Genomic DNA, 23,607 nt, shown 5'->3' on the forward strand with positions numbered 1-23,607 from the left:
CTGGCTGCTTGTAATGTATCTAAGAAAGGGGGGCAGAAGAGATGTATTGCCTGCTTATTAAAATAGTGAAAGAATATGATCTGAAGTTTTTAGATTAAATTTGTAGTTAAGAAGTGATGCAGAAAAAAGGATGCTCATTAATCTATCAAAAATGTAGAAATTGTCACACTTCCTCGGATAGAGACTCCTTGACTTTGGCTGATGATTTTTGGAGGGAAATCCTGCTGAACAAACATCAGGTTTGATCACAACACAGATAACACTTCTATAAGAGGCTTCACCTGCAGAACTGTCCTGTTAGAGCAGCTCTATGAATGCAGCAGCCATAATGCCTCCCAACCTCTTTTTTTTCTTTTTTTCTTTTGTTTTTAAATCTAGACCACGTTGCTGCAGGCTCACATGTCTATAACAAGACCATTGTTTTTCAGATTGTCTTTGGCATCTCATTCCAAACTTCCAAACCACCCAAGCTTTTATACTGCACCAGTGCTACCCACTGAACTGCACTTTCTCTTAATTACCAGTTATTAAATGCACACAAGTTTTTTCAAAGGCAGTAACATGGAGTCATTCAGTGTTTACTTACCTAGAACAACTCTATAGTCCGTACCATCCAAGTTCAATATCCAAGTATTGGTTGTTTTTAACCTGTTCTCCATATGTTTCTTCAGACTCTTTCCATTGATCTCCAAAGTATACTCATATGCAAAGCCACTGACTGCATCTATGTTAATAGCAGCTTTTGTTTTAGTAGCTCCAACAGTGAATGTTTCTTTACCCACTAATTTAAACATCCATTCTCTTCTTATTTCTTCCTGTAGAATAAAACAAAGACAGTGAGTATTAATTGAGAAATCTGAGTGCATGTTTTAATATGAAAAAAATTGAACTGGAACTCAGGAGACAGCTCAGTACTGAACTGTTATTTGGGAACGAATGCATACATGGTGGTTTGTATGCACAGAGTGCTTCTGCCCAAAGACAGCAAAGCACTTCATGAATACTCACACCTTAACTGGAACTGAAAAAAAGAATGATGTAGTTCAATAAATCAGGTAAAGTTAATCAACTGAATGTACCTCGCTTGCATTTATTAGTCTTTTGTTTGCTCTGATGCGTGTTGCATGGAAGTGCACTTATATAATCTGTATCACAGTGAATTTTGAGCACATAGCAATTTCACCTTTCCATCAACATAGACAACACGTTTTCCTGAAGTGGTCCCATGTTCAAATTCAATCTTATGAACACCATCACTTAAAGCTACTTCCCAAACAGCCACCAAATCTGTCATCTTCTCTAAGTGGCTGTACCGAGACCTAAGGAAAAACCAACAAAGTAAATTAATTGTCGTTGAAAGTTCAGTTCCTGATGTGTGCAGTTCAAAGCTTTACTGCTTCAGGGCAAGTTGTTTTTTGCAAATGAAAAATGAGACTTGAAAGAATAAGCTTACAGAACTGCTTATATTTTCATGGTTTTTTCAAACACTCAAATATGACAAAATATCACAAAATATAAACCGACAGTTACACGGACTCACTTAGACAAACACAGTACAAAGACACAGATACCCATCTAACCTCTCAAAACCTCTAGAACTCCCATTTCAGGTGACAATGGGTTACAAAATACACTTAGTATTCAGATGCTCCTGGACAGTTCTGCTATTTCCTGGTAGGCATTAAAATACAGTATTTGATGGGTCTCAAAGAAAGTGTTTCAGCCTTTTGGACTTGAAAAATAGTCAGGAAGGCCAGTTTAGCTATTTGCTGTTTTAACAGATTTGTCTGTAATCTCATAAACACTACCTACATCATTCAGAAATGCACACACAAACACACAGGGGAAGAGATCTGGCAAGATATCCTTTTATTTAAGTAATTTTTAAAGTTTAGATACAATCATAAGTGACCACTGGAACTGTGGATATCTTTCCAAATCTGCTCATACCACAGTCCTGATTTTTTACCTTACTTCATCTTCACAGACAGTAATCTCCTCACCGGATGCCATAGTAACCCAAACAGCTTTTAATCCAATTAGCAGCAAGAAAAAATAGAAAAGCAGAATAGCAGCAGAGAAGTGCTGAGGTCTAAGTTTTTCTGGTTTTCTCCAGTTAAGATAAAGGACATTTTTAAAAGCGTTATTAACTACATGCAGTGCTAGCTGTAGTATATATGATGAAACAAAAACATTTAAAATAAAACCATCTTTCCTCTTAAACAGAAAGGCAAATGTATTTTGAAAAAAATATAGTATTTTGCAAAATTAGTAAATGCAGTTTATCCTAACTTTATTAGCTCATCATAACTTTGTCGGTTATTTGATGGAAAAACGGGCTGCCCAACTTGTGACCGAAAGCTTAGAAACTAAAACCAAAGCAGGAACCCAATCAGAGTTGCCCATCTCTGTCCCAGACCGTAATTACTTCAGGACTGTGAAATAGCACAGCCAACAATTTCACCCACTCTCTTTCCTAAACCACTATAGCAGTTTACAGCAATCACATGAGCAAATCTGACCTGGCAATTCAGTCACAAAATCTATGTGAACCACAAATAACTCGTTTCTTACTTAAGAGTAATAGACCATGATGGTGTTTTACAACCACTGACTGACTTTTAATGTATTATTTTCACTAATTAATTCGCTAAGGGCTGTCTGCCTTGCCTGTGCATATCAATAATTGTAACTTAAATGTAAACAAATAGTAACACGTGCTAATAAATGCCGAGGAGACTGTTTTGGCTGTTCCTGAAGTAACTGGTGGCTGTGAAGGCTGGCATCCCCTGGCACACGGTGGGAGTCAGGCGGGATGTATTTCCCTCTCCTCAAAGGAGAGGGCGCGGGGGCTCGGGATAGACCCGCGCTTGTCCCAGGCATTGGATCAGCACAAGGAGCGGCCTCGGGCACAAAAGGAAATGCCAGGAGAGGTGGCAGCTGGAGGGTGTCCCCAGGCCACCCTTCACCATCCCCGGCAGGACGCAATCCTGCGGCGTGGATCTTGGAGATCATTTAGGAGCAGTGCTGAAAGGGTTAGGGAAGCATCCCAGAACACACAAATTCCTTTTTTTTTTTTTCTTTTTAGCAAATCCTGGTAATGAGGTTATAGACTTCTATTTAAAACCGAAGCTGAACCCAGACTCTAGGTCAGCCCTGCGTTTCCTGAAGGCCAGCCGGTACCACCCGAGTCCCAAGGGAAAGCCTGGAGGGACCAGGCGCTGCTCGCTTCCAACAGCCGCCCGCTGGCTCCAATCCAGGGAAACGCATCTGTCCTGCACCGACCGCCTCGTTTCACCGCGTTTTCTGCTAACCAAGCCAGCGGCCCAAAACGAGATTTACTCCTGTACACATGAGGGCTTGCTCTGAAAAATAAACTCGGATTACCGCTCCCCATCTACCTAATCCCGGCAGCTCTCATCGTGGCGCGGCGTACCGGGAAGCGCATGAGCTCCAGGGCTGCAAATCTCCCCCACCCACCGGCAGCGAGCTTTTTTTTTTTTTGTGAAAAGCCCAAGTCCCTGTAGTGCCGTTCCCACCGCCCCCCAGGCGGCTCGTCCCGCGCCCCGCACGGCGGTGGCCCCGCTCCTACCTCCGCCGGGTCTCCTCCCCTCGGCTCCCGCGCCGCAAAATGGCGGCTCCCGCCCGGCGCCGCCCCGCGCCCGCGCGCCCGCCCGCGCCCTCAGCCCCGCTCCCGCCCGAGGCGCTCCGCGGCCGGGGAACCGGCACCTCTCCTGCTCTGCGTCCCGCTCGGCGGCCCTCGCCATGACAGAGGTAGCGTGGCGGCCCCGGGTGTCGCTGCTGGGTGGTTGGAGCAGGACAAAGAGCGATCCAACAGCCCATAACCCCCGGAGCCGCCACCGGCTCCCTGAGCGCTCCGCTCGCGGCGGGGCCGCTGCGCCCCGGGGGCGTTGGAGGGACCCCAGAGCCGGTGGTCTGGGCTTCTTAAAAAGGCGAATTTTGCTCATTGCACATATTTTGCCTTCTGACAGAGATCGGGAAAACTGAGCATGCTGTATGTTGTTAAGGACGCTTTTCCTCAGTATATTTTGCGGATCCTGTTGGAGCGTCTCCCAACCCCTCCTGTAGTGGCTGGGGGTTCTAGGGGGGTTGGGGTTGGTTTGGTTTAATTTGGGGGCATTTGGTATCCCCCACCGCCTGCACAGCTGATCTGCAGAACTCAGGTTTCTGCCTCTTCTTCCCCTTCTCCCAACTGCAGCAGGAGAAAGCAGAGTGGGAAAATTTAAACAAGCTATTAATGCGTCATGGGTTGAAACCGGTGAGTCTTGCTGCCCCCCAATGCTGCAGAAATATGACAGGTAAGGACATGCTAATTTAACTGCTTTTTGTATTTGGAAGTAGTAAGTCTAAATTCATAAGGCATCTCTAAAGCTGTCACTTCCAAATGGCAGCAGACATGCAATCTTCTCCTTAAAAAAAGGAGAAGCCTTTCATTGTGACTTTGTTTATGTTTTGTATCTCCAGATATGATTGTCCTAGACAGTCAGTCTTCTCTAGAAATAAGACTTGCATTAAAAACGCTGGTGGAAGACATTGAGCGACAGCAGAAGTTGATGCAGGGACTTATGGAGACAAATCGATGTCTTAGGTAAGACACAGTGGAAGGAACTTACCTGCTAATGCAAAGTGAAAGTATTATCAATGTGCATCTCCTGCCCAGTGGAGATCTAGTCTCACCAGAGGCCTAAGACTTTTTTCCTGACATTATTGCCCAATGTGCAGCAATGTTGGTCTAGTTCCTTTTGAGCTCTTCTGTTATTTCATCTGCTGCTTCTTCCCATACCTGCATATTTCCCATATCTGCTGCCACAGGATATTATCAAATGTCATCACATGATGTCAGGTGTGTGCTTCCTGCATTGTCTTTAGTGAAATGAGTTTAATTTAAATGAAGGATTTTATTTTTTTTTTTTCAGAGATGTGGTGCGACAGGAACAAGGTCGGGCATCTCAACAAGAGCAACGGGCTAATGATTTGGAAAATGTGGTGAAAAACATTAAGGCCAAAATTCGTCAGCTGGAAGATGAAACGATAGCTAAAGCTTGCCAGCAACAGAACCAAGTCAGAGAACTTCAAAAAGACCAACAGGCTTCCCAGGTAGTTTGGACAGTGCTGCCTGAGGATTCAAACTTTCGTCTTTTTTTAAAAGATCTAAAAATATTTACATTGATCAAAATTAACATGAGTCTTGGGTCACAGAGTTAGTACACTGTCTAAAGCAAAGATTTTTTGAGCTGTGCAGAATTTTCTATCAATAACTTAGAAAAATATCTGTGTCCTTCTTCCACTGTCTCTTCAGTATGGCTAAAACCCAAAGACTAATCCTCCTTGGGACCAAGTGTGTACCTGGGTATGTACAGAACAGTCAGCTGGGAGGTCAGAACAGTTTAATAATGCTGCCATTACCTGTTCCCAGGTAAAATACCAACAGCAGCAGGAAAAGCTGCAAGAACAGGAAGAGATTATTGCCCGTTTGCAGAAGGAGCTGAGCAAGGTTGGGATGGAGGAGCAGCACCGCGTTGCCACTCAAAACAAAATGTTTCGTCAGTTTTGCAAAAGAGCTCCCAAGTCACTTCTAGATCAGAGGTAAGTGATCTTCTTATATTGGTGAACAACCTGTATCACTGAATGAACAAACAGATTTTAAAGTAATGCTTCTCGATATTTATATGGAAAAAAAAAAAGCTGGAGACCTTAGGGGTGCAAGCTGAAATATGAATTCTTTTAAAGGTACATCAGTGCAGTGATATTTTTCTTTTGTAAAATTGTGAGACAGATAAATCCATGGCAGAAATTAAAAACTTACCAGCCACTGCCTACACTAGGTGTCAGCAAAGGGAAGGGAATGATTCACTCTTCTCTGGAACTGCAGTGTCTGCTAGGATGATCTCATCCTGGGATTCTAACATTTAAAAATGTAAATTAAAAAAAATGACAAAAAACTCAACAGACATGATCCCCAGCACACCCCCCAAAAATAGCCCTTCCAGTTTTGGGAAGGGATCTTTGCAACTGCAGGCTTGCTGTGAGGCTTCAAAGTACTTTAGGGTAAGTTCTGAAAGTATCCCAAGCCTGAATCTTTTGCCAATAGGATTTCCATAGCTCTGCTATACTCAGAGATTTGCCAGTTCTTAGGCCTCAGGTAGCCATTGCTTTACTGTGCTGATGTCACCTGCTTTCTAGGCCTGGCCACAAATGTTTATTTGGGAAGCTTCTAAAAGAGATTGTGCGTGCACAGCCTTTTCCTCATGCCCTTGCTTTATGAGAGGAGAGATCACTGAGTTTGGTTCCCTGTGCTCTCTCATTCTCCAAAACGCAATCTCAGAGTGCTCAAGCCACTTTATTTTGACTATGCCTCTCTGTTAAGCTTGCTGGGTAAGTTATAAGGAGACTGTTGGGCAGATTTAGGTTTTTTCCTCCTCTTGAATGATTTTGCCGGTTCTAGACTAGTACAGAGTTAGTATCTCTACTTTTCATTCCATCATATTTTCTGTTTTGGCAAACTGTGACCATGTTTGTTTGGTATGAAAGAAAACCCACTGTTTGGAGCAGCCACTTCTGAAGTGCAGTACAGCTGTGTAAGCTCGCCTGTTCCTTTGGGTTGGTCACAGTATCTCTCAGGCATGAGTTTTTTGAGATTATCTGAAATTCAAAATGCCATTTTTCCTTTCTTCAGGTACCTTTGTCTAATTGATTATTATGAATCTCAAATTAGTCAGATTAAAAAGGAGCTGAGGTAGGTCTCATCTAATGCCTTATGGTACTTCTGTTCAAAATTTATTTACCCCTTACTGTTCTTAAACCATATAGTGGTAAATATTCTGTGCTCCAGATCTCTCTAGAATGTAAGAAACACCAAAACGTTGTAATGATCATGGAAGTTTGGATTCATCCAGGGAATAACTGTCAGTCCAGGCTAAGCAACTCCTCAGTCAGGAGGCCAGGACAGCTGGGAAGTTTGGGACATTCAGACACTTAAACCTTAAACGGTTTTTTCCTTTTTTTTCCTTCCTTTTTTTCCTTCTTTTCCTCTCCTCTTTTGCCAGAATTACTGCATTAGCTGTGCTCAGTTGAATGATCTCCTAAAACTAAAGGAATACTGGGTTTTCAGATCTATCATGGTGCAAAGCAACAAGCAGATACCTGAGACATTCCTATAGTTTGAGTTTATTATCTTGAAAACTGAAATGGGATTTGCTTGTACTGGAGTTTCTCTTGAGGATAAGTGCACTTGATTGGCATGTGAAGCAGCTTTCCCAGAAATTAGAGCAGTGGATCTTAGGGCAGAATTTCCATTCTATTTACTTTTTAATTTTGGGAACATTATTATCATACATACAACCCTAACTAAACCAACTTAGATTTTTGAGTTAATTGAATTGTGGTAAGCTCAAACAATATTTTTTTTCCCAATAGGCAATATAAAAAAGATGAAGACCGGGTACAGAGACAAGGAAAAAGCAAGGAAGACTTCTTAAATCTAGATGCTACTCCTAATTACAGAGCACTGCTCACGGTATGGAACTGCCAAATCTAAGTCAGTGCAGATTTCTAAATGGTAACCCTTCAAGAGCCACCTAGAAACATAAACATGTTTGATTTCTGTCCCTTGTTCTTGTCATGTCTTCTGAACTTGTAACCTCTCTGGGCAGGGTTCCCTGTCTTTACGCAAAGGTTCAGCACTGTGTTGTGAGTCTTTGCTGGGGACTGCACAGTCACAGTTCTCCACCTGTGGTCTAATGCAGCTCTTGGTCTTAGTCATTTATTCCTCATTCATGCTGTCTTGCTGTACAGGCAATTGTGAACTCTTCTTAACATGTAATATTTTAAATTGTTCAAGTTTGTTGATTAGGAAATGAGTGAAATAGAAGAAATAACCCAGTCTATGTTGCAGTCTTTCCAGAAGCAACTTATTGAAACAAAAGCCAGGAACGAAGAGCTTTTGCTTGAAAATACAAACCTCAAAAAAGATTTGGAAATAAGGTGAGAAAGGATAAGTATCATCCTTTGCAAGGCCATTTTGGTAGATTTTGCTTTACAAAGAAAGAAACCAAAAGTACCAGTGGTTGCACAAGTGTAGTATGAAATCTACAAAAAAGAAATCAAAGAAATAAGATATGGCAGCAACAGCCAAACTCCCCTTCCTACACTGTTAAAAACAACTGCTAGTGGTTAGTTTGCTGTTAATTGCTGTTATCACATAAAAATGTAGCAGGATTTAATTTCCAGAATGTTTTGGCACTGGCAAAGCTTTCATATTTTTTCGCTTGGCTAAATTTTATAGATACCTCCCAATACAAGACATATAATACAGTGCTTTTTCTTTCTAACAGGCCAACTGCACAGGAATTAAAATTTCACAAGCACCAAGTGAAGAAACTAGAGAAAACTTTAAAGAAAATTATCCAGTAAGTATATTCCTTTAATAACTTCCATGAATCCTCTGGACTTCTGAAAGCAAAGTTACTCTGTAACGTAGATAGTGGCTTATACAGCATGTACCTTATCAGCATTCCTCAGAGCCTGGTTATGGGCAGCAAATGCTGCTGGATCTCCAAAGCCTTGTGTATCTCTGAACTGATGGCAGGGCCTCCAAATGGGGGCACAGCAGTGTGTCTTTTTTATTTCACTTTGTCTTTCTGAATTTGATTTGAGGGCTATTGCAGGCTATAAGGACAGGGCAGATCTGTGGTGTTTGCTGCTTCATGAGCTATAAAGCAAGCTACTGGTTACATTATGGATTATGAATGTGAAGGTATGAGTTGGCAAAATGTTGCAGCTACAGAAGTTTTGTTCATATTATTCTTAGAAATTGACTTCATTGTTTTCTGAAACATTGCTAAGAAAATACATTGAAGGTATTAAAGATCTAGTGTAGATGAAAGTGTTTCTATCTGTAATTTCACTTAGTCATTTGTGCATGTGTATATGGAATGATAAATATAGCCTGAAAAAGACATCACTTAAACTTTAAAATAAATATACACATTGTGTATATTTAAATGGTCTTTTCTCTTGTGCAGTGGATATTAATTAGATGGTAATTTTAGAGGAAGTCATCTTAGATTTGATAAGAGGAATGTCGAGCTGTGTGTAGTTAGCTAGGAAAGATGTTCCAGCAGAACCAGATAAAGACTGAGCTTGGAATTTGACCCTTTTCAGTAAAACTCTGGATTTTAAAGTCTTCAGCCACAGTAGAACCTCTGGTAACAGAATAACAGTGTCTGGTGGTGTCCCTTCTAAATCGGAATAGTCTGGAATAACCTCAACCTGGAGGCTTGAGATAAATCAGTGATATTTATTTTAGGTATTGTGTTGTCAGTCTGTACTAGTTCAGTCTGATGGAATTCTATTGGCCAACAGCATAACATGGGGATTTTATTTTGTAGGTGCTACATACCTGGCTCTTTTATCAGGTTGAAAGTAGTATCTCCTGCTAAGGCTGTTTGTGTAACCAACTGTGTTTATTTTTGTGCAGATCTTTGGGCAGTAGGACCGGCGAAAGAGAAGAAAAGAAAGAATCTGGGAGCACTGCAGAAGTGGATCAGCTGCAGGCAGCTTGCCGGCATTACTTACAGGTACACAAATTTCATCTGTGCTGTGTGTATCTAGCACTGTTACAATGAAATACTATACATGTTTTGTTTAAACACCTAAACTGGTGGGTGCTGGTTTGAGTCTAAGAGTTCCTACCAAGTCCTCTGTGCAAGATGAGTAATGTCCTGGATTTGACAGTTAATGTAGGCTAGTTCTCAATTGTTTTATCTCTGTAAACTTCCTGAAACTACAGAAAGGAAGCAGACACTAGGCTGGCAAATATCAAATCCATGATTTAGCTGAAGTCTTTTCAGGACAGGGGATTTGTTCAAGGTCTTGGGCAAAACAGAGCCTTAGGTTACAGTTTTAAACATGCCTGTGGAGAAAGTGACTTTTGTTTTTATTATACTACGGCTTTTTAATTTGAAGAAAACTTAGCAAAATGCAAACTGTGGAAGTAACAATACCTTGAGCAGATAAATGTTAAGTATCCCTCAAAGGGAATTATATTTGCATTACTTTTACATATCTTCAAGCTAGTATGTTTAAATCTTTGAATCTATTACATATTGAATGCTTGTGTAAAATTCATCGATAGTAACATTGGATTGATAGTAATATCGGAGCTATTTGTGATTTAATGTTTAGACAATCAAGACTGTGAAAGAGAGGAATTTTATTACAAAATGTCGTACATATTTGAGCAATAACACTTGTTCTTTGTTTTTGAAGGTTTTGTCCCGTATTGATTCTATTTTGCGAAGTCCAAGAGCTCCCCCATTAATATACCGGCGCAGCAAAGGGCCAGTGCAAAATTATACTAAAGAGAGTGGACAGGAATGTGGATTTGAGCACCTTCCCCTCACTATAGAAATGTGGGCAGATCAGCTGATGGCCCTAAAGGTAACAACATGTTATTGTACTTGGCCTTATAGTCTTTTCATGGGCTGACCCCTCCTTGGTCTCTCCCTGTACATAGTTGTGTGGGGTTTTTTTGTGTAGCTTTTGTTATTGCCTGATTGGGTGTTAAATGTTAAAAGTAATTCTGCTGTCCATGTGAAACACATACCAGAGATACTCCTCTTTGTATATCATTTAAGTGTTTTTGTTCACTGGCTGAGTCCATAAAAAGACAATTAAGCTTTAGAGTCTGGACTTCACACATTAATGAAGGTGCATTCTCTTTCTTCCTTTTGTCTGGCCAGAACAGTAACTTTTTGATCCAAATACAAATGAAATAGTTCTGTTTGAAAACAAACTCTCTGTGACCAAAACTTCTTAATTCACTGAAACTGTAAAACAGCAAATATAGTGTTTTAGACTATAACTGTTGTTTTCAAATCAAAGAATGTCAGCAAGATACTGTGCTTAAATTCCATGAAAGCTAAAACCTTACCATCTCCAACACTGGAATGTTTTTGCATATGAGAAACAGCAAGTCTGCCTGTTTCTGTAATAAAAACAACTTTAAGTAGTTTCTAAAATAATTTGTGTCCCCTCCCTTCTTTTAAAAGGATTTGCATAGGTCCTTGAGAAAACTGTCGCTGGAACTCATGCCCTGGCATACTGCAGATCCACAGGATAACAGAGAATCCATACGAGTTGAAGATCTCCAGTTCATAGTAGATGCAATTTTGGAAGAAATAGAAAATAAGGAAAAGGTATTTCTCGCCAGGGGTTCATAATCACAAGTTACATTCTTAAATGCATTCTTCACATGGTGATTAGATTGGTGCATTTGAAAGCCTTGTGGGGTTTAAGAAATATCTGTTTGAAGACATGCAATAGTCAAAGACTGTTTTAATAAAATGGATAAATTCACCTTGGAGAAGGCTGCTTTGATCCAAGGCACTTGACCAGCAATGAATTTGCATTGCCTTGTAGTCTCAGGAATGATCCTGTTCTGTTTCTCAGTCAGTGCTGAGAATACATAAATACATAAATTCTCAGCAACAGAGAAGAAAGCTTTTTAAAGAGTATTTTGGATTTAGTATATATTTGTGCCTGAAAAGTACTGAAAATATGTCTTCAGATTTAAAAATACTTGAAAGGCTGAGATTTAATAAGGGCAGTACACTAATGTTTCTTCAGACTGTTTTTAGGAGTGTTTCACAGTTTGAAAGTGTCCTTGCCTTGTTAAGCAGTAACAGTGATGAGTTCTTCCTGCTTGTTACAGAACAGCCAGACACAGTCCTTGCAGACCCTGTCTGCCATAGTCTCCCACTTCCAGAAGTTGTTTGATGTGAATTCTCTGAATGGTGTTTATCCACGAATGAATGAGGTTTACACAAAGCTTGGGGAAATGACCAACGCTATGAGGAATCTCCATGAGCTCCTGGAACTAGGTAAAGACTGACCACTGCAGTTTGTTCAGACCGTTCCAAAAGAAGAGGAAAATAAGTGAGAAGGCTGATCTCTTCATAGAAAATAATATTGAGCTGTTGAGAAACGAGTAAACCAGGTGTTTTCTTCACTGGGAAGATAAAAATAGGCTCCTGACAATTTACAGTTTAAATAGCAAATTCCCATTATTTGTAAGCCTTTAGCAGTTGCTGAAGGATAACAGGGAGGCAGAAGAGAATAACAGAGGAAACAGAATTTTTATTTTTCCCACAAAGCTTTGTTTTCTGTGATCTGACTTCATAATTGTCTTTCATTCTCTACTAGAAAGATAACAAGTTTAAGGAAAAAATAACCTCTGCCGTAGATTTCTACTCAGTAATTCATTCAAATGTAATTGTGTGCAATCCTCAGAAACTTCCATCTTATGCTGCTAAACTTAAAAACCAAAAGAAGTTGTTGAATGTCAAAACCTGTCAGAACTCAGAGGTGTACTTAGTTACTTCTCTTCTAGTTTGTACTTCTGAAGAACAGGAGTTGCTGCTGCTCCTGGGTTTGAAGGATTGGCTGGGCTGTAGGATGTCCAGCCCCAGAGCAAGGCTCCTGGGCTGCTGAGCCTTACTCAAGGAGAGAAGAAGTCTTCCTGCCTGCAGCCATCATGGGAGATGAGGAAGCCTCATGTCCCTCTAATAACTGCAGCTTAGAGGATGCCTTCTCCAAGCCTAGTTCTTCTGAAATTGAGGGAGAAAAGGACAAGAAGCCTGTTATCTTCAGTCACAGTAGTCAAAACAGTTAAAATCCAATACCAAAACAAGTTCTGGGTGTTAACAAAATATTTATTAAGCAGGTTCCCTGTTGGCGTAGGCCCTATAATGTGTCTGGGGTGTCACAGGAACATTATCTCTCTATATATGTAATTTTAGGTGGCTGATTTCCACTGAAATTGTAGGGTGCACTTTAGTACCACTTCTGCTGCGAACATTCACAGCTCTGCCAATTTTTTTTTTTAGCCACCAAAAGATTAGTGAGAGATTCCCCATTCCTAGTTAACATTTGTTTATTTCTGACCATGAGCACTCTGTTTTCTGTGAAGGATGGAATGTGTATGCCTAGATCTATGAAAAACAAATAAAATCTGGCCACCTGCAAGAATTCAACTGTGTCTAAAATACTTCCCTGCTATTACTGTTACAAGAAACATGAAGTGTTTGTTTTTCCACAGACAGTTCAGCTCCACCCACTGTGGTAGTGGATACTGTTGGGAAACTATGTGACATCATTAATAAGAATGTGACTGAGCAGGTACAGCAGCTTCTGGGGACTCAGGACATCCACAGGTATGTGGGGGCTGTTCCATTGGTGACCATTCCTCAAACATCAAATGTAGTAATTGAGAAAACTGGCTAAACTGATGCTGATAGAAACCAATCATTTGTTACAAAGTCAGTGAACTGCGACAGCAGAGGTGTTACTATGATCCTACTTGAAACAACTCTGGAATCCTTTCAAAAGGATAAAGCTGGCAAAGAGAAGAATTGAGGCCAGAAGGTTCCAAAACACCCCGTGGTTTGCATGGATAAGGTGATCAAAGAAGCCTTAATGGGATGTGTGTTTCATCAGGAGACAAATCCTGCACGTGGGTGGGGAGGAGAAAGTGTTGCAAGTTTAAGCTGTAATACTGAAGTGTATGAGTTGCTAAGGCAGTGTATGCCTCAAGCTGCCTACCTGTTCCATCTCAGCAGATGACAGCCACATCTAGGTGGTAGCAACTGTAAGAGCTTGTGTTCAGCCTATGCTCTACAAACCAACTAAAAATGGGAGCAGGCAACAAGTCTGACACATGCTGAGTTAACAATACTCAGCCCTTCTGTGCTCACTCCTCACAATTTTAACTAAAGAACAGCTGCTTATAAAGCATTTCTAACCCTACCTCCAAGGCAGCAACCCCCAGGCAGTATATTTAGCATATATAGACTAATGTTCCAGTCCATAGACAACCTGATGCCATGTGAGGAGGAAAGGAAGGATGTATGTAGGGCATAAATAGTGAAATCAGAGATCCTTGTGACAGCTACCTCTTGGTGGCTGCAGGTTTCAGGACTGGAGAACAGAGTTTTGGTGTCAATGGTTTTATATACTAAGTAGCTGTGTTTCTACAAAGTCATGACAGAACAGCCAAGGAGGTGAACTTGCAATGTCCTTGCAGCCCCTGTCTGACAGTCTCACTTGCACATTTCAGTATCATCGATAAACTAGAGGAACATGAGCGCTTCTTTCCACCATTTCAAGCTCTCATCCAAGATTTGCTCTGTCTTCTAGGTAAGTAATATTTGCAACAGTTGTAATTATCTTCATGCAAATGTTTCCTCATAGAACTTTAAATAACCAACAAGTGTTTTGTTTACTCCTGGCATGCTAAAACACAAGAAGCATGTGAGGGATAGTGCTACCTTTTGTCTCCCTCTGCTTTCCATCTTTCCTCTTGAAGTGACCAAAATACTTTATTTTCATTGAACTATGCATATACTCAATCATATTACTCATAAGCCCAAATGATTTTTTCCCAAAAGCGTTAAAAGGTGTGAGGAGTTTATTTTATTCACTGTCTGTTTTTCTAACAGTTAAGTTAGAATTTTGGCTGAGCTTGAAGGTGTTCTGGGTACACAGGCCTTACCACTTTGCTTTCCATTCTGTTGCAGAGATCAGTAACCTGGATGATATTTTACCTGTGGTGCGAAACCTGAAATGGAGAGCTGGTAAAGAGTGACTCTGCTCTTCTTGAGCAAGATTTATCTTACCTGTGAACACACCTGTTGATGTATATGAATTACAGCTACCTCTAACTCCTGTTACCATAAGCAACAATTCCAGATTTTATATAAATAAAAGTTGCTGCATTTTTTAAATTTTTCTTAATTCTTGGTCAATTTAAGAAAAATTTTCATTATAACTGCTACTGACTGGTCTTCTCAGTCTCAGAGAGAGATACACTCTGTATCAGTCCAGGAAACTGAACCCAGCACACGACCAGGCACACTATAACCACGAGCATTTTGAATGTTACTGACACATTCAGTATGAGATAAAGGTGCTCTAACTGCCTCAGCCATCACACTTTCAGCATTGGCCTATCTTGGTTTTCTGGAGAGCCCGTTTTAAAATGTTTACATTTTCGGCTCAGTTTGGGATGCGACCACATTGTTACTCAGTGAGTATTCTCTCATGTTATGGACTGAAGCAGACTGGATTAATGCAGTCTAGGCCAAAAATATTGGAAATTTGCTTCAAATGATGGTTAGAAGTTACCATGGTCATATTCCAAAAGTCAGTTTCAGAAAGGAATAGATCAAGTTTCTTATGCAAGACAGAAGTTTATTGTACAGAAACAAGTACACCAAGCTTCCAAAAATATTTTGCCTCAATATTAAAGCTTAGTTTACAAAACTCTGCTGTTCCTCAGGCATAATCTGGGTTTACAAGATTTTGAAATGTACTGTAACAAAGGACAAACCCTATTAAGGTGTCACAAACTAAAACCTTAATGACATCTTGGTAAACTAAGCTCCCTGCTTTTGGAAGCTCATTATTTACATACCTGCAGCCACAGTCTGCAAAGGTACTTCTGAACAGTGGAATACCAATTTCTTAGTTTCTCAAAAAATAATTGCTATTAAAGTTTAATGGGTTCTGTAGCCCTACAGCTGAAGAATGCTGCTTCAGAAAAGTACAACACTTTCATGTTAAAACAACATGAACAAGATCCTGGGGACATGAGACTGCCAAGCAAGATAATGACACTTGGCTGACAATCTAAAATATCCCCAGGTACAACACTTCCTTAAGAGAGGATTCAAACTTACAGGTAGGTCCTTTGGGGGATGATTTGCCAGAAATGGCAAAAATAAAAGATTTATTCTCTAAGGACAAATTATTCCCTATGGGGGGGGGAAAATATGTTTATTTTTTAACTTCAGTGAGAACTAATCTCCAAATGGGATCATTAAATTTACATGTCCTGAGCTAGAGACTGCTTCAAATTTGCAATGAGTGTGCAAAACACATTAATTACAAGAGATATGTACATTTATATAAAGTCAAAAAATTAGTGACTTATGTACATGAGAAGAAATCAAATTCTCCTGCGTCTACTCCTTGTCAACTCATACCTGCAAGACAGACACAGTAAGTAATTACAGTAGTTTAAGACTTTCTTTACAGTTTTAACTGCCACAATAGAGAGGACTTGGGCTGCTTTTATTGCTTGGCCTTCACAGGGAGCCTGACAAAGGAGGCTCCAGAGGTGGCCTCAGACTTCAGCTCTTCACCAGGAACTTTGGGTGTGTCGTTTTTCCCTCCTCCCATAATTGCCCTGACACACACACACACACACACACACACACACACAAGCTGGGCCAGGGAAACAGTTTTCCTATCTGGAATATTGGCTCACTGCCTGTGCAGATGGCAAGCTCCCGGACTACCCACACTGCATTCCTTGGGCTCCACTGAAGGAGAAAGAAGGAAGAACTACTGCCATTAGCTACAGACGTAGAAGTGGAAAAAAACACCCAAGCCAGGTTCTCAGTCTCTGCCTCAGACCAATGAACACACAAACCTCAGAACCACAATGAACATACAGGCAGAACTGTAAGTGGCTTATTATAATAGTTTCTATAAATGCTTTGTAATTAAAGTTTTATCATATATATATATATTTTGCTGATCAGAATATTTAGTTAAGATCTTTATCCAAGTTAAAATTTGTTGCAAAGTTGCTTTAATAAACATAATTCTTTTACTTATGTGTCCCCATGGCTTTTATGGTAACATAAAATATGCTGAAGACTATAATTGGCACACAGGCATCTCATTAAAGTTGTCTCACAGGGCAGGCACCGCACAGCCCATGGATTAACACACAACTTAGATAAAACTACCAGATTAGTTCAAGTTAGTCCTGCGTTTGCAGGTCAGATATTCTTCTTGCTCACCCAAACACAGCCCAGTCACCAGAACTTCAACAAGTCACGCAAACTCCCAGCAAAGCAATGGGCAGGGTTTGGAAGTATGGAGATGGTACTTACCATTGTGCAAAACCTTTTATTAAGTCCTCCTGGGACAGGTCGATCCGCACCTTTAAAAAGCCAATTTTATTTGTTTGTGTATTATTCAGCATACAAATTGATTAGCTACGCTAGCACTCCTCCCAAGTCAGACCCACTTTCTAGTTCTAGGGCTGCATCTCAGGCCCGAGTGAAAAGGAGCCTCCACATGGTACAGCCTGATTTCAGATGAAAATCTGGCAGATGTTGTTTCCAGATTGCCAGCGAGCTGCATTTCAGGATTACAGGAATGGCCCAGACTGTTCAGCTCTGTTACATCTGTAGTGCGGATTCTTTAAACTTACTTTCCCCAGCTCCTTCCTTTCCTGTGAAATGAACGGCCTGCTGTTTTTCACTGCAATGTCCAGTGTCCTTTTCTTGACATTTTCCAAAGATTCAAAAAATTCAAACCTAAATGTAAAGTTTAGAAAGGAGAGATGTAAATCACAGCTTAAAATCCTGTAAGCATCAGTGGCCAGATTACAGTGACAGAGTACAACATCAGTAGCCAAGACTTTAACAGGGAAGGAAGGCACAGAAAAGGCAAATCTATAGTTAGATTTCATTCACATTGCAAGAAACCTCTTCCAGGCCTCATGAAAGACTATTACACTGTGTTCAGACTGTTCACTGTGCCAGGGGGAAGGAGGAAAACATGCATCCATGATGAAATGCCATTTACCATCTTTTTTCCTCTCCATGGGAAGACCAGCGTGTTTGCCATTCAACCTTCATTACTCAGAGGAAACAGCTGAGCCAAACCCCCAATTTCACAGAATAGCCTTGCACCGAAGAGCAAAGTCTGAAACTTGTGGCAATTAAATTCTTAATGGCTCTGACTCAAGCCTCTGGCACACATCACTAATGTCAAGTGAGTTTTGTCCATGCTAAATCAGTTCTGCCCACCTGAATAGCTTTTCTTCAAGTCAGAGCTGTAAAACAGGTAATGTGTTTTGGAGTTAAGCATTGCCCAACTTATTATCCTTAATTAAGGATGTACAGGATACGTCAATACTGAGGATGAGGAAAACGAGATGATATTCCCAACAGCTGGGCTGGCACTGAATCAGTGGAGCTACTTGGGAATACACAGAAAAATCCACAGCTCCAGTGTTTTGAGTGCTAAGATGAAATATTTTAAAATCCTTTCTCCATTTCTGACTTACAGAAAGGACACAACACAGGAAAAATCTAAACCAACCAGGATCACCCAATATTCACGTATTTTCACATATGTGTACCTTCCTCTAATTATGGGATTAAGACCACCTGTCAAAACAGCTCTTCCTCTAAGCATTACTGTGTTTGGGTTTATACAAAACACATTCCATTTCAGTGGCAGAGCTGTGCATGTGACACTGTCAGCAAAGGGGTGGGAACATTTTACCCTGTACCACCAGGTACTGATGACAACATCCATCTGTCTGCCCAAAGAATGGTCCAGTCTCTAAAGGCTCTGTACTTCTGCCTTGGACTTTTGGAAAGGTGTCCAAACAAGCATCAGGCAAAGCAGTATGAACAGAGAAGTAGGCTCTGTAAGGCATTTGAATGAAAATATTGCCTTTGCCATGACAGGGAGTTAAACATGGGTAGGGGAATGTCTGCTTGCAAGGAAGCAAGTGCAGCCTGCACCTGCTGGAAGGAGCAGGGAAGAAGGTATGCCCTGCTACAGAGGGACAGACAACACCACAGGCAGAGCAAGCCCCAAGTACTTGGAAATCACAATTAAAGTGCCATTTGTTTCAGAAGACCTGCAAATGTTCACATGACAATCATTAGGACCAAGAGCAGCACACCTTAGGAAGCCCTTTCGTTACCCAGACACCATAACTATTTCAGCCACAATCCTAATTAACATTTTCTTACTTCTCATCGTATTGAGGGTTCAATGTTTTCTTCTTAACAGAAGTCTTCTTCCTGCTTGTCCACCTTCTATCTGGAAGCAGGTATATACGAACATATGGATCTACTCCACGACTGGAAGAGGGTACTAAGTTTCTGTTAAAAGAAATACAGACAAGCAAGGCAGGTTCTCCCAGTGTGTGTTTTAATAACTTGACTCTCTTCGAATCAAATCAAACCTTCATGGGCCAAAACCATTAATCCTGGGAGTTGGAACTAAAACTTTAAGAACATTTATTTAAACAGAATTTTCACTACCTAGTGTGTGGCCACTTATCAGGGTTCCTAAATTAACAATTACAAATTCAGTCATAGGGATCAATCCTTGCCATGATGCCTATCACGAGACCCCAAGACACACATCAGTTGTCAGTGCTGTTCAGAGGAAGTTTTGGGTGGATGACAGTTGAAGTATCTCTACTGCAATGGGCCCTACTCGCCGGCCCCTCTCCCTGACCTGCTGCTGGCACTGACCAGAGCTGGGCCGAGTGAGGCTGCACAGGTAGAGGCCAGCCAGTGCTAAGGCATCTCCTGCTGCACTGGTTCTACTCCAGCTTTGCTGAATGACTGACACAAGCCCAGAGAGCTCTGCCCCTCTCTTTCGGTGATTGTCAGTGTTACCTGCAGCCGTTCACCAGCACGACGAGGCTCTGCCGTATGGAAGCATAACGGACTGTCAGCTGGATCTCCCCCAGAGGCATTTCGGTACCACTGCAAGACATTGGCACAGTCAAAGCCTTTCAATACAGCTATTGAACAGACCAAATGCAGACTAAAACCAACTTTCAGGGCACTATTCTTCTTCCTGGCATCCTAAGGTTTGCTTTCTAGGAAGCAGCTGGACCACAGAGGTTCCACAGAATCAACATTCCCGTTAGCACCGTCCCTGCCTTCTCTGCATGAACTTGATTTCAGTCCCACAGTACACACTGCCAAAAAAGCCCCCCCATGGCCTGCTGTAGAAGGAGCAGCAAAGTAGAGGTTAGTGTGTTACACAGCTCTCTCAAGAATGTCTTGTATGTATATGCAAAATGTATGTATATGCAAAATGGGACCTTCTTTATATTTCATTCTGCATGTTATTGAAGTGGCTTCAAATCCAAAAAACATTGTTCAAAATGGTTTAAAAATAGTTTATAAATGAAGCCCTGTTCAGAGCTAGAGAATCTCCAGTCCAGCAGTACAAGACCGAACAGCGGGAGCTGGGTTTCACATTCAGGTTTATAATTACTCTGATGCTCTTTTAAGTGAGGTGGACCTTCTTTGATACTTCAGTTCATTAAGGATTCTACAAGGTCCATTCTGCACCCCAGGAGGGAGATTAACAGAACAGACTACTGAGCACTGTGGGAAGGACACAAACACAAGCACACCTATCCACAAAAACTTTGTTCACAGCGTCATCACTCTTAAAATTCACTGGATAAAACACAGCATTCAAAGCTTTAAGCAGCCAGAGAAACTTATCAAGGGTTTATGATATTACAGAAGTGGGATGCTCAGACTTCCAATATCCTGTTGCTAAATGAGTGTTATGGCAGCCAGGAGTGTAGAGAGGCTCTTCAATAATATGAAGCCAACATGTGCAGCATCTCTTAGGAAAGCCAGAGATGTATTGCTTTCACTTTACACCTGATCTGATAGTGCCCTGTAATCTACTTTGCTGCTGACTGGAATACTTAGGTCAATTCTTTGTGAGTTGAGAACCAAGACACTAAACGACTTAGCAGCCCTTGAATTCACCTCTATGCAACAGCGATCTATAATACCTAAACTTTCCCATGAGAAGAACAATTCAGCTGGAAGAACACTTACTTATGAATGTCCAGATTGCTGCTACTTAATTCAAAGCAAGAGGAAGGCAGAGAACCCAGAGAAGTGACACTGGGTGCAAGCCTCAGCTCCTGCACGACTGGCAGCGCGGGCACTGCCGCCGCTCCGCTGTGCAGCGCTGACGGCGGGCGATGCTCTGGGTTCTGCTTGTGCTCTGCCCCATCAGGGACTGCAACTGTTTCACTTGGTACAGGGGCTGCTGAACAGTCTTTAGTGGCCAGGTCTTCTCCACTGTCCCTTTTTGGCAGGGATTCAAGTGCTGCAGAGTCTTTGCTGACAGGAGGTACTTTTGAGACTTCTGGTGGGGAGACAGACTTCTGCTGGTTTCCACCCTTTTCCATAACACGCACGGGACCTTGCTTTGAGGCATTGACACCAGCCTTGACTCTTTCTGGATCAGGTTCTTCAACATTCAGTGCCTAAAAAATCACAAGGGAGAGCAGTGAGTGCTGCTCCCAAAGCACTGGGGTGAATGCCAGCATTACCACCCAGGAGAAAATTTCACCACAAAATTGTAACAGCAGGAATCTGCCATTAGAGATGAAAGGAGTCTGTGGGATTCACTGTAGTGTTCTCTTCTCTTGTCCTACTGCATATACATTTAACACTGTCTAAGCACTGATCCAGAGCCCAGTGAGAAAATGACTTCTAAGCATCAGTGTCTCTTACTTTTGAGGAGCTTTGATTTCCCCAGCTTAGATTTTCTCAGACTAACTCTTTATTGTTGGGAGAAGATTTTCAGCCTTGCCTCTACAATAAGTATTAGGAAGCTTCATGGATACTTCTCAGCTCCACCATACACTCTTAATTGCACTTAAAGACCTTGTCACACTTCTACTTTCTACTCATCTGTGAAGAAAAGCTGCCTTTCTCCACAGTCATCTTTCATCTCTTTTGCCTGGTTAGAATTGGATGCTTCCACTAGGGAAGCCAAATGAATATACGAAAGAACAACATACCCGCAACACAAGTTTCATCTGAATAAAGCTGTCTGAACTGGAATGGTCCAGCTGGAATCTCTGATCCAGAGTCATGTTCGGGTCCTTAAGTAAGTGGGACAGACATACCACTGAAGTTCCCAGGGCACTATCCCGCTCCTTGTCTTTTATCTAGAGGGGGGGAAAAAAAGGAAACAAAAGTTTGGCAAACTGGGAAGCAAAGCAAGAAGGTATTTCAGACAGAAACCAAAATTAGCTTATTTACTTCTGGACATAATATCAAGTGTGGTTACTTCCAAGTGGGTGATACCCAGTATTTCAGGGGTGTAACAAATTAGTGTGTTTGGAGTAAAAATCCCATCCCTAACTACACAGATAAGGAACTGCCTCAGCAGAAAAACCAGGCCCTGAGATTTACTGGACTTTCCCTACTTGCTTCAGGGAGAAGCAATATCCCAGGCAGCTGGGATGGCAACTGGTCTAAACCTTTACAAGTTCTTTAGGTAATTGTTTAGCCTATTTAACTTCAATACACCTTCTAAGTTCAATTCTACAATATCTGACTGACTAGCCCTAGAAGGGGCTGGTGAGAGACAGAACTGCTTAACAAGCCAGAACACTGAGGTGAAGGGCTCTGGTTGGGAATTATTAAGGCTGCAATTTCTGACAGCAAAATATTGATGTCTTTACTACACACCGACCTGTATAAAAACTCCTTTGCACTTTGTAGCCAGAAATATCCCACATTTTAAACTCAGATATCACACTACATGATCCTAGAACAAAGGCAGATACCAGTATCACCTAACAGAGAATCACCCGGGCAACAACAGGTCCTTCTTCTACTTTTAAGTAGGAGGAACCCAGAACAAGACAATTCCACATAGAAAAAACCAGCACTGATCTCCATAAAAGAGGTTTCTTCCTACAGATGTGCAGTTGGTCTTCAAAGGAAAGGCTTTTCTCTCACCTCAACATGGAGTGACTGGGAATGAGCACTGTGGACAAAGAAGGTGAAAGCCTGGCCCCACGTGGGATCTTTGCTGAAATTGCAGGTCTGCAACAAGAAGATTGTGGCACATACATTAGTTTGTTCTGTAAGCAGCACAGAATGCATGACACTGATCACCAGAGAGGGGCACGGTGACCCTCTTAATTTTATCCAGTGATGCTACACCCCAGCTGTATGGAGAGAGTGGAAATTCCAGGTCAGAAGCGAGCGGAAGCAAAGTCTCTGGCAAAACCAGAACAAGTTTTGCAGGGTGTGGAAATGCCAAAGAACAAGTCTGGTGAGCTGCAGTTTGCCCCAGCCAGCGCTGCCTGGACCAGCAGCCTGCCTCACCTGCAGCAAGGCACCGCTCCCTCCCTCCCACCTCTCCACCTAGGGAGAGCCAGAGTGCTGCTTCCAGCCTGCAGGCACCCAGAGCCAGCTCCCAAAGCCACAGTGAGCTGACAGGGAAGGGTAGGAAAGCTAGAGGGGCAGTTTCAGGGGTGTAGATCTTGTGGGAAGAGTAGGATGGCACAGCTTCAGTACCATCCACTTCAAGGATGAAAGAGCATGGAAAGCACCCATGGGGGCTGTGGCTGCTCCATAAACCAGCTGTCTCTGCCAGGCCACGACTGCTGGCTGCAAGGAGAAAGGAGCAGGGAAAGGCTGGAAGTCTTACCTAGCTTAGGAGAGGCAAATGATGTGGTAGGGAGAGGGAAAGCCGAAAAAGGTAAAAATGCAAGCAGAACCCAATTCCTGGGTGAAGCAGGTGGAAGAAACAAAGGAAAATAGGTGTCAGTCCTATACGCCCATGTGTAGCCAAGAGGATTCATTCCTATTTGTTGGATGTCCAAAAGAACATAGGGCTGCCCTCATCTGCATCCAGCTGCAGGACAGCAAACGTGGCAACTACTGGGAAGGCAGAGCTCAGCTGTTGCTTGTACTC

General features: G+C 41.8%; 4 protein-coding genes across 12 annotated transcripts in view; 2 read left to right on the forward strand and 2 right to left on the reverse strand.

Annotated features, from left to right (window-relative positions):
- Positions 1-3,116, forward strand: part of PARP9 (poly(ADP-ribose) polymerase family member 9) — an 18,230-nt gene extending 15,114 nt beyond the window's left edge. The window contains exon 11 of the mRNA XM_017820886.1: positions 3,089-3,116. Coding sequence (XP_017676375.1) covers positions 3,089-3,101 — 13 coding nt within the window. The 3' untranslated portion in view covers positions 3,102-3,116. The remainder of the gene's footprint in view (positions 1-3,088) is intronic.
- Positions 1-3,847, reverse strand: part of FAIM (Fas apoptotic inhibitory molecule) — an 8,055-nt gene extending 4,208 nt beyond the window's left edge. Inside the window, exons 1-4 of one of the 5 annotated variants that reach the window (XM_017820895.1) lie at positions 3,593-3,615; positions 1,970-2,027; positions 1,184-1,319; positions 587-815 (exon numbers count right to left, since the gene is read on the reverse strand). In XM_017820895.1, coding sequence (XP_017676384.1) covers positions 587-815; positions 1,184-1,319; positions 1,970-2,013 — 409 coding nt within the window. In that variant the 5' untranslated portion in view covers positions 2,014-2,027; positions 3,593-3,615. Of the gene's footprint in view, positions 1-586; positions 816-1,183; positions 1,320-1,969; positions 2,242-3,436; positions 3,461-3,592; positions 3,649-3,729 lie in introns of those variants that run through there. The other 4 variants (XM_017820896.1, XM_017820897.1, XM_017820898.1 and 1 more) reach the window with 4 other exon arrangements.
- Positions 3,665-14,801, forward strand: CEP70 (centrosomal protein 70). 5 transcript variants are annotated; one of them, XM_017820889.1, is made up of 16 exons: positions 3,665-3,774; positions 4,220-4,319; positions 4,486-4,609; positions 4,938-5,118; positions 5,438-5,607; positions 6,698-6,757; positions 7,438-7,537; positions 7,916-8,004; positions 8,355-8,429; positions 9,500-9,599; positions 10,291-10,461; positions 11,073-11,219; positions 11,735-11,903; positions 13,121-13,235; positions 14,138-14,217; positions 14,598-14,801. In XM_017820889.1, the coding sequence occupies exons 1-16, from the start codon at positions 3,766-3,768 to the stop codon at positions 14,663-14,665; spliced, it is 1,758 nt and encodes a 585-aa protein (XP_017676378.1). In that variant the 5' UTR covers positions 3,665-3,765; the 3' UTR covers positions 14,666-14,801. The 5 variants fall into 5 exon arrangements, with proteins under 5 accessions (XP_017676378.1, XP_017676381.1, XP_017676382.1 ...); XM_017820891.1 differs by lacking the exon at positions 3,665-3,774 and adding an exon at positions 3,887-4,015; XM_017820892.1 differs by lacking the exon at positions 6,698-6,757.
- A 448-nt stretch (positions 14,802-15,249) lies between these two features.
- The window catches only part of ESYT3 (extended synaptotagmin 3), a 32,152-nt gene continuing 23,794 nt past the window's right edge, over positions 15,250-23,607 (reverse strand). Inside the window, exons 11-18 of the mRNA XM_017820848.1 lie at positions 22,644-22,730; positions 21,695-21,844; positions 20,718-21,154; positions 19,524-19,613; positions 18,867-18,998; positions 17,306-17,411; positions 16,983-17,032; positions 15,250-16,064 (exon numbers count right to left, since the gene is read on the reverse strand). Of these exons, the coding sequence (XP_017676337.1) occupies positions 16,028-16,064; positions 16,983-17,032; positions 17,306-17,411; positions 18,867-18,998; positions 19,524-19,613; positions 20,718-21,154; positions 21,695-21,844; positions 22,644-22,730 (1,089 nt within the window). The 3' untranslated portion in view covers positions 15,250-16,027. The remainder of the gene's footprint in view (positions 16,065-16,982; positions 17,033-17,305; positions 17,412-18,866; positions 18,999-19,523; positions 19,614-20,717; positions 21,155-21,694; positions 21,845-22,643; positions 22,731-23,607) is intronic.

This window comes from Lepidothrix coronata, unplaced genomic scaffold (assembly GCF_001604755.1).
Source record: "Lepidothrix coronata isolate B3197 unplaced genomic scaffold, Lepidothrix_coronata-1.0 Scaffold86, whole genome shotgun sequence".
NCBI classification, from domain to species: Eukaryota; Metazoa; Chordata; class Aves; order Passeriformes; family Pipridae; genus Lepidothrix; species Lepidothrix coronata.